General features: G+C 35.2%; 3 protein-coding genes across 4 annotated transcripts; 2 read left to right on the top strand and 1 right to left on the bottom strand.

Moving 5' to 3' along the window:
* Nucleotides 1-483: 483 nt before the first annotated feature.
* On the bottom strand, nt 484-3,411 carry LOC110807956 (glycine-rich RNA-binding protein 2, mitochondrial-like). Its single transcript, XM_022033271.2, has 6 exons — nt 3,288-3,411; nt 2,052-2,182; nt 1,892-1,960; nt 1,367-1,473; nt 1,174-1,287; nt 484-896 (listed from the first exon to the last, which is right to left on the bottom strand). The coding sequence occupies exons 2-5, from the start codon at nt 2,173-2,175 to the stop codon at nt 1,177-1,179; spliced, it is 411 nt and encodes a 136-aa protein (XP_021888963.1). The 5' UTR covers nt 2,176-2,182; nt 3,288-3,411; the 3' UTR covers nt 484-896; nt 1,174-1,176.
* A 3,200-nt stretch (nt 3,412-6,611) lies between these two features.
* On the top strand, nt 6,612-15,199 carry LOC110807933 (myb-like protein X). 2 transcript variants are annotated; one of them, XM_088215068.1, is made up of 5 exons: nt 6,612-6,752; nt 7,094-7,331; nt 7,794-7,977; nt 12,667-13,711; nt 14,064-15,199. In XM_088215068.1, exons 3-5 carry the CDS (start codon nt 7,900-7,902, stop codon nt 14,609-14,611), a joined length of 1,671 nt encoding a protein of 556 aa, XP_088071194.1. In that variant the 5' UTR covers nt 6,612-6,752; nt 7,094-7,331; nt 7,794-7,899; the 3' UTR covers nt 14,612-15,199. The 2 variants fall into 2 exon arrangements, with proteins under 2 accessions (XP_088071194.1, XP_088071192.1); XM_088215066.1 differs by having other exon boundaries at nt 7,094-7,359.
* Nucleotides 15,200-15,547: 348 nt separating this feature from the next.
* LOC110807971 (RNA-binding (RRM/RBD/RNP motifs) family protein) lies at nt 15,548-16,366 on the top strand. Its single transcript, XM_022033293.2, has one exon. It carries the CDS (start codon nt 15,692-15,694, stop codon nt 16,064-16,066), a length of 375 nt encoding a protein of 124 aa, XP_021888985.1. The 5' UTR covers nt 15,548-15,691; the 3' UTR covers nt 16,067-16,366.
* The last annotated feature ends 759 nt before the right edge of the window (nt 16,367-17,125 follow it).

The raw sequence follows: 17,125 nt of genomic DNA, 5'->3' as shown, positions 1-17,125 counted from the left end.
TGATAAATTTATTTAGAAAATCTTTCCGGACACAAAAATTTCTTAATCGTATAAATTAAGTTTTTTTAAGTAATTTCTGCAAAACTGAATCAATAAATTATAAACTTACTAACTTCGGCGTGAATGTAATTCTAATGTTGACCCAAAATGTGGCCTGCAAAGTAAGCCTCTGAACTCAGTATTTAAACAGAAACTCTATCAAACTTTTAATAAAAGATGCTTTTTATCATCCAAAGACACTGTTACGCGATGGGCTGAGTTTATTTCTAACTCATACTGGATTTCGCTTTGAATTGAGCGTTTGCCCAACCAATCACTATCGCTCATCCGCCTGGGCATTATCTATTTTGAGAGTGCCATAAATCATGACATGGTCAGCGGAAGAAAAAACTTCAGCTACACAACATCTTCAAAACCAAAATGCTTAAGCAACTACACCTCATATCAAGCAGCACCTGGATTTTCGGAATCAAGAACCAAAAATACCAAAAAGGATTCCAATTTGGGAACGTCAAGGTTCCAGTTGCTATCAAGTTCCGTAACCCAAATGCAGTTTTCCTTTCGGAACTGCCTGATTACTAAAGAAATAATGGGGGAATGAAGAGAACTGACTCTCACATAAGACAGAAAGCATACGAAAATAAAAATAGATGACCTAGATAACAAACCTAGTTTGCCAAAACAATTATAAGTTTACCCAACACAAACCAAAAAAAAAAGAAAGGCCACCAGAATAAAAGTGTGTTTTCTGGACAGAATCTACCCCTCATATAAGTCGTACAGGAGCAGAAATAGCCTGCATGCACCTCAATATGACATGACTTTTAAGGAATGAATAACCCATTTACAGTCAACAGCCATTATCATACAGCTTGGCCACACAACCCGCTGTTTACCTGCAGTAAATCATACCAGTCAATACATTTGATTATGGTTCGATGTCACAACAATGGGAAATGCAAAACTTAGTTATAACCAGCTAAAGACTTAACCCTGCAAGCCAAACATATACATAAATTATTAACTGGCTCAAACACTAACCAAAAAGGGCATTGCATATAGTTCTCCTTAGGTTCAGCAACCAATTTGAGATTTAGTAAACAGAGAAAATTGAATTAAAATTGCTGAGACCAAGCTATGGGGAAACATAAGATAATAGGGAAAGAAAACAACTTCTTAATAACCAAAGCCTCTGTCTCCATTACGATCATCACTGAAAGTTCGAGGCCCACTACGACTAGTTCTTTCAGTAGCATAACTCACGCGTATATTCCGCCCATTTAGCTCCTGAAATTTCAGTAGGCAACAGTCAATAAAAATCACGGCACATGGATAGCAAATTCCAAAAATTAAATCTCATGCAAACCTGGCCATCCATGGCTGACAGGGCTGAGCTTGCAGAATCCTGACTATCAAAGGTGACAAATCCGAAACCCCTGGACCTTCCAGTGTCTCTATCAAGAATAACCTTTGCTGCAGATAGAAATATCCATAAAGAATAAGTATGCTAGCCACTAGCAGCCATGGAAAATAATAATAACGAGTTATTGGACGACTTAGAAGAGTAATTGATATAAACTTCTTCAAACATATACATCCTACATTGAGGAACAAAAAAGGTGACCGATGAGAAGATAAATGAGCTCAAGTTAGGAAGCAATAGTATCATTTCCAGCTTATGTATTGCATACTCGGACATCAACCAAATTATAGATAAACTAACTTCATCATGAAATCCTGGTACAGTTGCCTGTGGCCTAAACTTGGCAATGTATTAATGTAATGAAAAGGTGATAGTGACTTCAAAATTACAAGCTTCAAAAACATGAAGATTGATTCAGCAGGCATGCTAATAATGTCATAAATTCCAGCAGCTAATATACAGACCCACCTTCAGTCACATCACCAAAACCAGAAAATGCATCCTTTAGAGAGTGGTCGTCAGTTCCATATGAAAGACCTGATATGACACGTATAACATGAATCAAAGACCAAAAAATGGTACGAGTATCATAAGCAGCGTTCAGTCTTTAAACAATATAAGTAAATACCTCCAATAAAAAGTTTTGAGGATGAAAAACAACGAATGGAGTTAAGTAATGATGCCACTGGAACTTGCCCATTCTGGGAAATGCTCTGCTTCACAAGATTTCCAAGTTTGTTGCAGAAGGCCATCTGATTCCTGCAGACATACTCTCATGTTATCCACCACAGACAAAAGGGGGGGGGGGGAGTTGAAACCAATCCATGATGGCAAGATGAAGAAAAAAGGATTTTTCAGGGAAAAAAAAAGAGAACCAAAAGGGGCAATTAGTTACAAACATACAACTATTCACCCAAAAAAAAATCAATTTATTGTGCCAGTTGCAGTTAAAAATTCCAAAAAAAAAAATATGAGCAAAAGAGATAACAAGCAGTAAGGAAAGACACAGTCGGAAACCTACAGATCAAGCATGCCTGATTTTCTGGTAATCATTTTATCCTAGTACCACAACATATGTCCTCCCACACACTTAACTCAATCATAGGAAAACGTTCCAGTCTCAAACAGCAAAAACAACTACTCAGAAAATTAGAAAGCGGTTATTGTTTAAATTGGTCAAGACACTTTACAACAGACATATAATAAATCAGACCATCTCAGCGAGAGAATAGGTCTACAAGTAGCATGGAGTTTATACATCTAAACTCACCAAGACTATACTACAATTATAAATGATCAACAACCGCTAAAAATAACCTTTAACACCAAAAACAATACTCTAATATCAGATAAAAAAATTTGTAAACACGCAAAATTTAAAACATTAAACTCTAACATAGTTAAAAAGAGACAATAATATCCAAAAAACAGGGTTCAAATTTTAACTAATCAAGAAAACTTACTGAAATATTACCGATTTGACATAAAATTTATGTCGAAGAAAGGCCAAAATTCCAACAGAGAGCAATTATCCGTTCTTAAACTAGATAACATAACTCGTGTATAATGTTAACGTTTCAACAAGCCGTTGCTGAAAATGTAAAGGTAAGAAAACAAGCTTTCACACTTGATACTACTCTCTATTTCATATTCATCATCGCTATAATACGTTAACCCTGCGGAGCCAAACGGATCGCCAGAAAACACAGTAGACATAACGATGAGAACAGCATATGAACACATTTAACCTGTGAACCACGCGCAAGATACACAGTACGTATGGACTTCAACAACACTGTACATTATGTATAAAAGCACAGCATATGTAAACAACCGTATAACTTAAGGAGAGCCATGGGAATACCTCTGTGTTAAGAAGTGTGTATTAGGGTTTAGCGAGTGAACTAGACGACCAACGAAGAAGAGAGAGCACGGAGGCTGCTAGGGTTTAAAGTTCGCTTTGATGAGTGCGGAGGAAAATATCTTCGCTCTTATAAGCGTGGAAATGTGTAAATGGGGGCCCACGTAACTTGCCAAGTTCCGAATTTGTGCAGCTCTAGGTTGTACATTTGAGATTTGGTTGACTTTGGCTTTAAGTACTGTATGACCTGCATGAGTACTTTGAGTTTACCATAGATTTGGTTGTAGAGGAATTTATTTCGATTAAAGTGGCAATAGGCTACTGGATTCTGACGTCAGAAAAGAATCTTCGTAGACGATATGCTGTTCGGTTAGCTGGTGGTCCAAAGGCCCATTACTTGTTGGGCTGGGGCCTTATGCTGGCCGATAATAAAAAAAAATTATTATTTTTAAATTAATTTAATTTATATTAAACACGTATTTAATTAATATAATTTAATAGATTTAATGATATATTATTAATTTAATTATTCATGTATACCAAATTAATTAGTTAGTATATACGTTAAATATTTTATATATATATTTGATTAATATAATATTAATTTAATTTTTTTATGTGCACTAATTGAATTAACATATACATAGTGTATTACATATATTTAATTAATATATAATCAACTTACTTACTATATTGTACATTATTATTTTAATTATTATAAGATTAGCAATTATTAAAATAAATTGTTTCATTGAATAAATATATATTTTAAGAATTTAAAATAAAATAAAATTATATTTAATATAATTATATTAGTTATAAATTAGTAAACAAACAAAAGTAGTATGCATATACATATATATATCTATATATTAGTGTATGTTATAAGATTGTTGTCATGATTAACACAATGTTATTACGGATGAAACACATTCAATTATACAATAAAGTTAAATTAGGAATTTGAGTCAAATAATTAACTTTTAGCTTGACCAAAAATAACAGGGAGACTAAATTTACGATTATACCCCGGATGGACAAAATATTCCCATGCATGTACAAGAAGCTTTAAGTACGTCACAAAGTCAATAATCGGTTTGGGAGGAGTATTGGAGAGACACGTGTAAGGACAGAAGGTAAGAGTGATTGGTCGGGGGGAATGCCACGTGGCGACGACAGAATGGCGGGGAACCTAATCGCATGTGCTTCGGCCATATGGCTTCCTGTTGAGTTTGAGTGTTGTTTACTTTTTTTCTAACAAGACTGGTGAGTACCCTCGAGTCGTTCACTCAATTATTTTATTATTTTATAATAATATTTCTATAAAAAATATTAATAATAAAAATAATAAATAATGTAATTTTTAACCGAGAAGCTGTCTTTTCAGTATGGGTTTGTAAAATATTTATTTCCCAATTTAATTTATATTTTTACCAAAACTTTAATTACATAATATATTCTCATTTTTATTATATTAAATTGGAATTTAACCAAACTCAACATTTCGTTGACTTGAGAATATCTTAATTACGGATATAAATACGAAAAGTACCATAATTTTATTAATTTTTATTTTAGATTTACATTTAAAAAATATTTATTTTTTATTAACAATTTATCACAAAAAAAATGTTTAACATAAAATAATTAGATTCAAAACCTAAAAAACGATCAAAAATTAAATTATATAAAAAAAAAAGATATTCAAACTATCATCATGAATTATCATATATAAATTCTATAATCATAATTTTAACTTTTATAATTGTACGATATTAGCTCGCTGTAATAAGTATTTTATTTTAATAAAAAATTATTTATATTTTGTACGATAAATAATAAATTATAAAATTAAAAATATTGTTTGATATTTTAATTAGTCATATGACTTAGGTAGTTATATATATTTTAGTTATTTACTAATTTATAAATATTTTGTATTACTACTATGTATATTAAATGACTGGATAGTAAAAATAATATTGCAACACGATAATTATTTTATTATTTTTGTTAGTTTGTATTGATTATTTATTGTAATAGTAGTAAAAATTGTGACAGTGTTAACAATAATTGTAATGACAAATAATAATAATAGAGATTACGATAAATGCAACAATAATAATGACGACAACAATAATAATAAACACGAGTTAGTGATAATAGCAATCGTAACACTAACGACAATAACGAAAATCATAGTAATATAACAAATACGAGTATGAATGTTATAAAGTTGTAGTAAAATAATTGCAACAACACATAGACAATTGATGTTGATAGGAAAATAAGGTGACAACTATGGTGGGAGAATGTGTATAGTGACGGTGGAATAGTAACAATGCACGAGTGAAATAATAATAGAGTAGCAATGAAAATAGTAATAATAACAATTGTAGTAAACGTTAGTTTAAATATAATATTAATGAGTTAGTGATATAGTAACAATAGTCGTGAACACGATAATAATAAAATGACAAGATCAATTGGTGATAACAAATATTTAATAACACAACTAATGGCGGCGATATTTATAACGATGATAAAAATTTAACAATATACATGTGATAATTATAGTATTATTTGTGTGATTTCAAACAATTTATTTAAGGTACATTTATTTTTACTATATATGTGGATTTCAATAGTATAAATAATTAAGTTCGGTGAGTTAACTGTGTATCAACTTTACTAGATTATCAATTTGTGTATCAATAATATTACTAAAATTTTTATAATTATACAATATAAGATTTAATGTCTCATAGTACTTTAAATAAATCGGCAAATCTATCGTAAAAAAGATAAATAAGACTAAAAAATAAATAACATTCTTATATTATAATAAATACGTTGTTACTACGTGCAATTTTACTACTAGGCAAGTGACTGGATAAAAACGATTCACACACGGAATACAAAGTGGTTACAAAATGCAATTCCGAAGTGTGTGACTTTGAGAAGAATCAAATCGAGGGTTTTGAGACTCTATCGACTCACTCACTCATTCACTCGGGACGAGACGAGAAAACGAGACTTCAGGTCCTCATTTTCTCATATCCTCAGCTAGCCAGGCCCAGCGTCTCACAAATTGGGCTTCTTTTTCTAATTTTATTTAAAAACATTTTATCGCGTGCAAACTCCGAACAAAAAAAAAAAGAAAAAAAAGAAAAGAAAGAAAGAAGTACTAATAGAGCACAAGCGCTCTCCTTTCTCTCTCTCTGTTTATACACTCGCAAACATCTGCGCATAGAGACCACAACAAAGAGAGAGAGAGAGAGAGAGAGAGAGAGAGAGAGAGAGAGAGAGAGAGAGAGAGAGAGAAACAAAGAGACCAGAATCAGAGGGGGAAAAAAAAAACCTAAGACGAAGAGTTTATGCAGAGAAAAAAACTTTCAATTTTCCTATTCATCTAACGAGAGAGATCTTGTCTTGTCCATCTACAATGCCCTCTTTGTAGCGGACAAGGTAATCTCACTCCCAGGATTATCTCCTTTTTGTTTTCTATGGGTTTGAGTTTTTCTCTCCAAATTTCCTGAAAATTAATGGTTTTTCTTTTTAATTTTCACCTTGTGCTTTGAATCGAACTTATTTTTATCGCTTTTCATCGATACCCATTTAAAATGGGTTACTGAAGAAAGTGTTATTCCTCCTGATCTACAAGTTGTTTCTTTTTTTGGATTTTTTTCTGTGGCTCAGAATTACGTACTTGTTTGTTTGATTTTTGACGACTGGAATTAAGGGTTTTTCTTTAATGGGTATTGGATATTTGCTTAGCAAGCTTCTGGATATTTTTTTGTGCTTTCTAGGGTTTCATCGGATCGTAAGTGGGTGCTGCTCAAATTTGGAAATCTTTGGACTGGTTAGGGTTTGATCAGAGGCGTAGTCTGCTGAAGATCATGTAGAATGGCCCCAGCTTTGGTATTGGAGTTGTGAAATTTTAACTGGCTTTGGAATTTGAGTTTCTGAGCTTCGAGATTGCAGAGTGTGATGGTGATTGGACATTTTTGGTTTGGGCATGGAAGAGGACTGCACTTACTGAATTTGGTAGACACTGATCGGATTTTGGATAAAGGTTTTCTGGTTTCGTTGTCTTTCTGTGCTTGATTCGATGATTTTGTTATTGGCATTTGGTTACAAGCAGGAGGTGATGATTCTTTACTGGCCCAGGAATTGTAGTGGACCATTTTCATTTCTCAAGAAACCTTTTGGATTGACATAGGCTGAGTGGAATTCTTGAGCAAAGTGGTTTTCTTTCAGTTTTAAGTTAATCTTCGATCTGACTGTGACTGTAGGGTGTTTTGAGTTATTTAGTCTAAGACTGCTATAGATTTGATTAAGAGGAGAAGTTCTGGACTTCTATTTCTGAATTTATTTTCTCCACTAACATCTGCCTGACCTTAGTATAGACTTGCAGAGAGGATAAGTAAGATTGGTGTTCTTGGAGTTTTTGACTAGTGGATTGACAAAACCATTAATGGAATACTGAAACTGGAAATGAATGTGCAGATATGGTGCATGGCATAGTTTCTGGTCATTTCCCTTTTTGGAACAGTGACTCAAGCACTTTGTTTTGTGGAAGGCATTTTTGAGTTGTATTCTGAGATTCCGTGCAATGTCGCGTTGCTTTCCGTTCCCACCTCCAGGATATGAAAAGAAGGCTAGGACGGACGACGTGGACTTGCTGAAAAAGGTTGATATACTTTCCCTGCAATCTTATAATAATTACAGCTTCAATTAGGTTCATGCAGAAATGGACTCTTGCAGACTGAAAGATGTGAAAATTATGCATCCTTATTGTTGCTTTATTGTTTTTATCTGTTTACCTTTAGTGCCAGGAGTTGTAGGAATTTGTTTTGGCTTTAGGTATGTGAACTATGAAGATATTAATGATCATTGTCATTCTAATATGGGAAAGTAGATCTTTAAACCATTAGGCACGTAGTCCTGTTGATTCACTGTCCATATTCGGTAAAAGAATATCTGCAAGATGTGTATGACTTAATAGTCTTGGAACATTAAGAGACATTCCTTTTTAGTCGGTGTGCTCTGATATGTCAACTAAATCACTTTGCTGGGTGGAGATTGAGAATTAAATTACTGGGATTTTGAAATAAACTATGGTCACCAACGCCATGCTGACTTTTTTGTACCTTTACAGATAAAAGTTCCTCTAACGAATTTTCTATTGTAGGGGATATTTAAAACTCTTCACCTTTTCAGTTACATGTTTTATCGAGCTCTTATTTGTTCTTGTTTCGCTTTCATATAATTATTATTAGAGGTAAAATATAAGCTAACTTTTTAGTAAGGAAACACCAGCTAAGATGAACTTAAAAAACAATATATGATTGCAATGGACGTATGTGTTTCAAAGACTAAAGGGAAACAGGCAGATATATATTCCTATCTTGGGCGTAAAATTAGTCGATGTTTATTTACTTTTTATTAATTCATAAATGAAAACAGTATGAGCTTCAAACAGGTAGTTGATGAATATAATGAACTTGAAATATTTGTTAAGATCCCTTTATTTTAATTTTTTTTTCAGTGGAAGATCCATTTAATTTAGGTAGTTAACAAAGACGAAAGAGCAAGTTCATTGTTTCTAAAACCTGCTTGAACTAGTCTCCTGTTCATTTTGCTTCTAGAGGGTGAGGGGTCTTTAAAGAGATTTTGTGGCCATAATTTGTGATATGACTGAAAGCTGGGGAGCCTCTTTTTTTATCCTTACGGATTTTCTTTTTCTCTTTGATGTCCTTTTTTTCCCTTCTTAATTTAGTGTGGTTGCCGAGTAAAAAGTAGAACAAGAATTTGTCAAAATTTGTGATGGTCAAAATATGAGTAAAGAGTAACTTAATGGAGAATGTTTGATATGCAGTTGGTGTTTACTTCTTCATTTCTTATAAGGTTACAGGAAGTTTAAGTGATAGAAACTTTTCACGCTTCCACCTTCTTTTGGATTTAGGGTCTTATAACACGGGATGGTTTATAACCATGTTGTATCTCACTAGTTTCGCATTAAAAGACTGCCTTTTGGTTTTCTTCTATAGGAGAAGAAAAATTTTGCAAGAGAGATGTCATTCAAGATGGGTGATGTGGTAACCTTTCCCCTCTTTACTAGGAAAACTGAACATAAAACCAATAGAGCTAGCTATTGGTTGCTTTTTTAGATGAGTGTTTATGGTTTTGGTGTATGTCTAGCTTGGTAATAGTATGAAGAATTTTATTAGATTGAGTTATTGTTCTCATTGTAGTCATGACAATCACTCAACCACCCTGGAATTTGCATACTAAATATTTTGAACTGGTTTGTGGTATTGGTTTGCTTGGGTTTATTTGGTTCTCTACCTGGATATGTGAGAACTACAGACCCTTAATTAAGAAGTGTTGGGACAAGTTGGTAGAGTAGGAACTAAAGATAGTGAGAGGAAAAGGTACGGACAAAGAGAGCCAAGAGTTTATGGTCTGACAAACTTTCTATCAAAGCTGAGATTTTATTGCTCAAATTGAAGAGCTAGGTGTCCAAATAAAGAGCAAATCTGTTGAACAACGTTTTTTTGTTGGAACTTAAAATATATTAAATATCTTCTTTAAAAATCTGTAATACACTAACTCAGTTTTTTAGAAATTTGTACTGATATTCTTGCTGTCGCTACAAAAAGGACTTGAATCTAGATCTCTTCTCATATAAAAAGAACAAGAATTATTAGAGCAAAATGGGCTATTAAACCGTTTCATAGGATATAGATCATGAATTTAAGGTGGTTTTGTGTTCTGATGCATTCGACATTCCTTGGATGTCTCCTCAGAATGTGGAGGTGGAGGTTTTCTTTGTGGGGCATTGATGTGCCCAAGGATGAGGAAGGAGTGTAAGCTCCTTGATGTTGGGCTGTCTTTGTTGGTTTGTGACTGATTTGGCTAGAGCAGAATGTTAGAATCTTTCAGAATGATGATTTACCTTTTTTTTTTTAATTTAAAAAAGAATTATGATTCACCTTTTTTCATCCTTCAGGATGAAGTTTGCTTTTTGGCTTCTGTTTTGGCCAAGGATAATGTTCACTTTACGGATATTTTTTTACCTGTTACACGTAGAGATTGGCCAGCTATTCTTTCTCATGATTAATTAATCTCTCTCTCTTTCTCTCTTTTTGTTGTGATTTTTAAGGAGGATGCGTAATCATCCCTATTTGTATCTTATTCCTTCCATTAATATATCTTCTTTTTCTATAGAAAATGTTCAGACTAGGCCTGAACCCCCCAAAACCTAAATTTAGCAACTATTGTATTTCGTACCCACACTTATTTGCAAGTAAAACAATCAAAATATGCCATGTCTTAGGTAACTACAGTCTCCACTAAGATTTTCTTGGAAAACAAAAAGAATTACCTGGGGAAAGGTATATCTCCTCCGTATTAGTAAGAAACTCCCATAAATGATTTATCTGGAAAGTCATCACCTTGTTATAGAGCGACAGCAGGCAAATTTTGGGAGCAAAGTAACTACTGATATACTGATATTATTGGGAATAATCTTTCGAGTTTTCTTTTATACAGTTTGATATTTGAGCTTATGGATAAATACCCTGTTAGTTTGTGCAATGCCATCATACTGGTAACTAAAATTTCAAATGCTACCTGTTAGAGTATCTGACATTTTGGCTAATTTTTTGTGATTGGCTTTTCTAGGCTCTATCCAACTCTCCCCCTTGTTGCAGTAAGCTAAATAGGTCTTTTTTATTGCTATTGTCTCCCCAAGGTGTTGTATGAGATTCTGTTTCTTTTTTTTTTGTTCACTACTTTGTGATGCCAAATTCTTGGGTGAACCATTTTGAAACCTTCTCTTAAAGGGACCCTTGGTTGTGTCGTATTGACCCTTTTATGTGTGTGTTTTTCTTGTGTTCTATATCTAAGTGGATCTTATTAAACACATTCTTTTCTTGGACATGGTTGATTCATTATGTAGTGTTGTTTCAAGATTCTTCACCAACCATGTAGAGCCACACCTAGTTATGAAAGTACAAGGACTCTAAGTTCTTCCCACCCTTCCCATTCAGTATTAAATGTTGCATGGATATGGATCCCTAGATGATGTTGTGGGTAAGTGCATACATCTGAATCATGGAAAATTGAGAACTGTGGGAGAAGGTGAGTGGTGCATATTTAGTTTCTTTGAAACATGTTGTTCACTAGTAAAGAAATGGTTTTGGTATTCCATATTTGTTGCTTAGTCTAATATTCAGTCTTGTAAAGAGCTGACAGGGGGATATTTAGTTTCCCTCTTTATGCAGCTAATGGATAGGATCTTTCTCTTGTTTTTTGTTTTCAATCTGTTTGATTGTGTATGTTGTTGTCTTCTGGAGTTCTAATTTGAATTGCTAGTTGTTTGAGCTGCAGTGGTCATCTATCTGACAATTTCCCAAGCTTCATCTATGGTGTGTGGTTTTAGATGTCTCTGGTGGCTGTAGGGCTCCTGTGCTATTTACTCTTGTATTCCTGGTTTTAGAAGTTGGCCACGATTATCAAGTGCTTCATCACTTCTTTTCTTTGTTCTTAGTTTTGGTCTGTACTTACCATGATAATTTGGGAGGGGGCAATCAGGAGGTTTTACTTGATGGTTTTGGTTCATTTCTGGGATTCTTTGCTGTAATCATTTTGTTTTTGGTTTTTCCCCTTGTTAGGAGTTTTTGAGTTATTAATATGGCAAAGAGTTTGCCAGGATGGTAATACAAGGAGAAGTTCTTGGAAAAAAAAAAGAAGATGGATAGTCTTATAGGACCCAGTTTCTATGAAGATGCTCAGATTGAAACCTTATGGTTGAGACTTTGAGGCCAGTTGGATCAGCCTTTTAAAAATAAATTTTCTAAAAATCTCTTATGCTGGTTTAGGGAGAAGTGACCTTGTAAAAGAGGCCTGTTGATTGACAGAATATAATGGTTCTTTGGTTAAGTTGGCTTATGATTTAGAATGTACGAGCTATAGAAAAGCTACCATGAAGAGCTTAACATGAGGCTTAATAAAACATTTACATGGTCTGTTTTGTCTCAAAAATGCTGTAAGCTAAAACCAAAAAGCTAATCCAAATGACATTTTCATGGTTACTTCAATTAGTTGCTTTTCTTTTTTTTTTTTTTTGTGAATTTTAATCTGGTGGTCCTTCTTCCTGTTTGGCTGTGGAAGTTCAGTAGATAGCCCATCCTTGTCTTTGCCTCTTATTCATCTTCTAGAGCATTAGACGTGCTAGTTTTGTTACTGGATGGTATATATGAACCGTATTTTTCCATATAGTTGGCATTCGAGCATGTGTGATAGGCAGGGCATTTGTTTTAGTCTTGTTCTTGGAGAGATTGCTCTGCAAACTCATGATTTTTGTGATTTTCAGGAGAAGCACAAGGAGAAGAAACATAAAAAAGAAAAGAAGGACAGAGAGAAGAAAGAAAGCAAGGAAAGAAGAGAGAAAGATAGAGGTGATGGAAAACATAGGGAAAAGAAGGACAAGAAGGAAAAACAAAGAGACAAAAAGAAAGAGAAGGACAGGGAGAAAGATAAAGATAAAAATAATAAATTGGAGGAGAAGAGGATTCCAATGCAATTTGAAGGGTACAATGGAGACAAGGTCTCAGATGAGAAAAGACTTCCTGGGAAACATGAGGGTCACACAGTGGAGAAGTTCATCCAGAAGGAGAAGGAAAGGGACAAAGATAGGAGTGGTATGTCTGGTGAAAAGAAGTATACTGGGCAATTTTCTGGTTACAATGGAGAGAGGGTCAGTCAGAATAACCATCTGGCCGAGGAATCCAAAGATTATAGATTTGTGCAGGAATTGGAAAAGAGGGTAAGAGATGAAGGCGCTGGTAGTCAGTTGGTTGACAACTTTACCATCACAGATCGGACACGGAATGAGGGGATGGTTAAATTGGTGCCGAAGACTGCTGGAACTTCTATTGGAGCAAAGGAAAAGACCAAAGATAAAACAGTTGATGATAGGAAGTTAGAGGGGCAAGGGATCAGAGATGAAGCAAGAGTTATTGGAAATTCTGTGGTTCAGAACCTTGTTGGAATTGCCCAGCCTAAGGTTGAAGGAATTGCCAGAAAATTGGAGAAAGATTTCCAGAAGATGGTGGAAGGAAAAGAAAAGATCAAAGAGAAAGAGGGTGATAGCCACGGGGATAAGCATGGTAAGGAGAAGAAAAAAAGCCATGGCAAGGATAAAGACAGGGATATAGAGAAGAAAAAGGACGACAAAACCAAAGAGAGATCTGAACAGAAGAATGGGGAACCGGGTAAGCTAAGGGAAAACAAGGACGGTATTGTTGGTGGCAATAACATAAATAATTTCCATCTACCTAAGGAGCGCAGCAAAAGTGCTCTTACTAATGAAAGTATCAGGAAACGGAAAGACGTTGAAACAAATGGGTTTTTGCACGGTGAGTACCATTTCAATAGTAACATTTATATTGCAGTAAATATGTTGCTATTTGTGTCGTCTCCTCTGATGCTTCTGTAAAACACCCAATTGAATGCTCTTGAAACCAAAAGAGAAAGAGGGAAGGTGGTGTTATATTGGCTTAGCAAAAGAAGTAAAAAAAGAGATCTTTGATTTAACACTGGATGCCTGTATCTTCATAGTGCTTAGGAAGGTTTAATGCGAGGAACCTCCTGATAATTCGATAGAATTATGAGCATTATCTCAGAAATAAAAATTTGTTGTGCAGACCATGAGTCTATATAACCTTTTTTCTAGCTAACAGTTGTACTTTGAATTCTTTCTTGTTACAGCTAATAATGTGAAGCCCAATAAGTTGCCCAAACTCCCTTCTTCTCATCCATTTCCTGAGAATGGAAGGTTATTGGAATTGGGCCAAGCTTCGTCCTTATCTACTTCAGATAGACCAGGGAGTGCGAGTAATAAAGTAGATAGCAAAGAACGGAAAGTAAATGGCATGATTGAAGGTCAACCGTTGACTGTGTCCTCATTAAAACCACCTCTGGCTACATCCACTGCACGAGCTGAAGGTCAATCGTTGTCTGTCTCCTCGTTAAAACCTCACGCCATGGTAACTCCAAAAACTGTTCAAAATGCTGAGGTGCCTAAGAAGCCTCCCCATCCAGATTTGAAGTATTTAAACGAGATTCTTACAGTACCTAAAATGGAAGAATGGTCTGATTTTGACGACCAAGAATGGCTCTTCCGCAAGAGTGAACTCCAACCAAGGAGGCAAAGGATGGAATACTCTGAGGTTGATGAGACACCAAAAGTTTGGGCAGAATCTATGCAGATTGACTCAGTTGACATAGTTGCTCTGCCATACGTCATACCTTACTGATTTGATTTGATATAACACAGGCCGGGTTCACCCTACTACATCTGTCTCGGACGATCTTCTCTGAAGAACCACACTGGAGAAGAGTTCACAGGTTGGAATGTCTATTTGGCATTCATACTGCAAGCACACAGTCACCTGCAATGGTAATTTTATTTTTTCTGATTGATTGTCTTGGTGTGAGTGCGTGCATGCCTGGAACGGGGATGCTATTGAATCGTGGGATTTGGAGCCACCACAACCACGACTGCCGATTCATCATCAAAGGCGGTGGAACACAGACACAGACAGAGTTGATCCCCATGAGAGGGGGGGAACATGATGAGGTTGCTTAGAGAGGACTGAGAAAGGATATTTTGTAAGCTTGTGAAAAGTTAGAGATGCTGGTGTTTCTGATGATGAGAGTGTAAGAGAAACTAGCTGTGGTCTTGTTGCAACCCCACCACAATTTTGATTTGTAACATAAAACACATCTTATTTACGAGAAGAAGAAGAAGAAGAAGAAGGAAGAAAAAAAAAAAAAGTATAAGATAGAGGGAAAGGGAAAGTATTCTCATTCATTTATTCACGCCTTCTGGTAACTCTTGTTTATAGTTTTGGTTTTTCTTCTTCTTCCCACATGATTCTCTTGTTTTCATCTCAATCTACTTTTTATAAAATTTGGAGAGAATTTATACATTTAAAACAGAGGTTTTTAAGCTCTAAAATTAAATTAAATTAAAATAAAATAAACTATAATCAATATTAAAAATTATAAAATAAGAACATAAAAGTTGATAAATTCAGAGAAAATAACAATCGGAAGTCACAGAAGGTTTATTGATTTTTAATATTTAACAAAATGAAGTCATAAAAAAATGTAAAATTATAATTAAAAAAGTCCAAATGACTGATTTGCCCTTACTGAGAAAATTACGGAAGGCGGCGTCTCTTTTCTGGGCCATTTACCCCAACCCCCAGACACCGCCACTCTTTCCCATATCAAAATCCTCCCTACCGGATCTTTCTTTCCTTTGTTTCTGAGTCTCGTCTGCTCCGGAGAAAGGAACTTTGTGACGCTTTCTGAGCAACCAAACACTAGAAATGGCTACGATAAGCTTGCGTAAGGGCAACACTCGTCTTCCACCGGAGGTGAACCGCGTGCTGTACGTGAGGAATCTGCCGTTCAACATCTCGAGCGAGGAGATGTATGATATCTTCGGCAAGTACGGGGCGATTCGCCAGATCCGAATCGGCACCAACAAGGACACGCGTGGTACCGCCTTCGTGGTTTACGAGGACATTTACGATGCAAAGACCGCCGTCGATCACCTCTCTGGTTTCAACGTCGCCAACAGGTATCTTATTGTTCTCTATTACCAGCAAGCGAAGATGAGCAAAAAGTTTGATCAGAAGAAGAAGGAAGACGAGCTGGCAAAGATGCAGGAGAAATACGGAGTTTCTACCAAAGACAAGTAAACAACCTCTTCTAATCTCTCGAATTCTCCGGTGTCTGCTGTGTACTTGTATTGAGCTTTATGACTGCTGTATACTGTGTATGCAGTGACTAGAGGTTTTATTGTCTACAGTTATTGCTTATCGACGGATTTATCTGTTCTACATGCCTAGCCTTGGGTTTCATACGGCGATGTTTAATTTGCTGACACAGAAATTTGCTAATCCTTTATGCAGACTCTTGGTCTAGGGTTTATATCAGATTGTGGATTATATATGCCTTTATGTTTAATTGAGCATCTCAAGCCATAAATATTGTGGATAGTCTATGTGTTTCAACCAGTTTGCTTTAAAATTGGGAGTTTTGCTGTGTTATTTGTGAATTTAATTCAATGACATAACCAGGTTGAGTGAAAAATAATCTGATATATCAATTATCTGGATTTGTAATCCCTGAGTTTTGGGATTACCATTTTCCTTTTTCATATTTGTATGAGTTTTATATTAAATATTTATTCTGATGGTAGAAGAAAAAAATATAATTGAAAAAGAAGAGATAAGAATTAAGAGGGTCAGTGCCTCACATAAATCAAGAGGATTAGGTCTCCTCCAGCAGAGAAAGAAAAAAAAAAAAAGAGAAAAGAAAAAGACTAACTTGAACGTTGGGAACAATAGTCAGCCAATCTCTGCGCAAAACTGATACAGACATATCCTTAGATCATCTATTGGCCTTAGCCCAAGCATCTGCCCCCCAACAAAAGAAATCTTTACCCAAGATAATCATGAAAAGTGACTTGTAGTTCTGAAAGATTCTTGCATTCTTATCCAGCCGACTCACCAACAATCTGGAAACGATTGCCCCAACCCACAGAGAGCTGAACTTTCTCTTTCACTGCCAGACCTATCAGAACTGAAGGCAGGAAGGACTAAATAAATAATCAGAGGGATAACCCGAGAAAAGGCAGAAATCTTGAAAACGCGATTCCAAACTGTCTAAGGCATAGAACGATGCAGGAAGAGGTGGTTGTGAGTCTTGCCAGTTCTGTAGCACTAAACGAACCCCGCAAGCCACGATTCGGTTTG

Source organism: Carica papaya, chromosome 3, assembly GCF_054855325.1.
Source record: "Carica papaya isolate Zhongbai chromosome 3, ASM5485532v1, whole genome shotgun sequence".
NCBI classification, from domain to species: Eukaryota; Viridiplantae; Streptophyta; class Magnoliopsida; order Brassicales; family Caricaceae; genus Carica; species Carica papaya.
The sequence above is the reverse complement of the archived record's forward strand: the minus strand, read 5'-3'. Positions and strand labels throughout refer to the sequence as shown.

Bases quoted from the DNA above. Each gene is read 5' to 3' on its own strand.
- LOC110807971 (XM_022033293.2), top strand. From the start codon at position 15,692: ATGGCTACGATAAGCTTGCGTAAGGGCAACACTCGTCTTCCACCGGAG.
- LOC110807933 (XM_088215068.1), top strand. From the start codon at position 7,900: ATGTCGCGTTGCTTTCCGTTCCCACCTCCAGGATATGAAAAGAAGGCT. The intron at 7,978-12,666 runs GTTGATATACTT...TGTGATTTTCAG, and splicing joins ACGTGGACTTGCTGAAAAAG to GAGAAGCACAAGGAGAAGAA. The intron at 13,712-14,063 runs GTGAGTACCATT...TTCTTGTTACAG, and splicing joins AACAAATGGGTTTTTGCACG to CTAATAATGTGAAGCCCAAT.
- LOC110807956 (XM_022033271.2), bottom strand. From the start codon at position 2,175: ATGGCCTTCTGCAACAAACTTGGAAATCTTGTGAAGCAGAGCATTTCC. The intron at 1,961-2,051 runs GTATTTACTTAT...GTGTCATATCAG, and splicing joins CTCAAAACTTTTTATTGGAG to GTCTTTCATATGGAACTGAC. The intron at 1,288-1,366 runs GTTTGCATGAGA...CTGAAATTTCAG, and splicing joins TGTCAGCCATGGATGGCCAG to GAGCTAAATGGGCGGAATAT.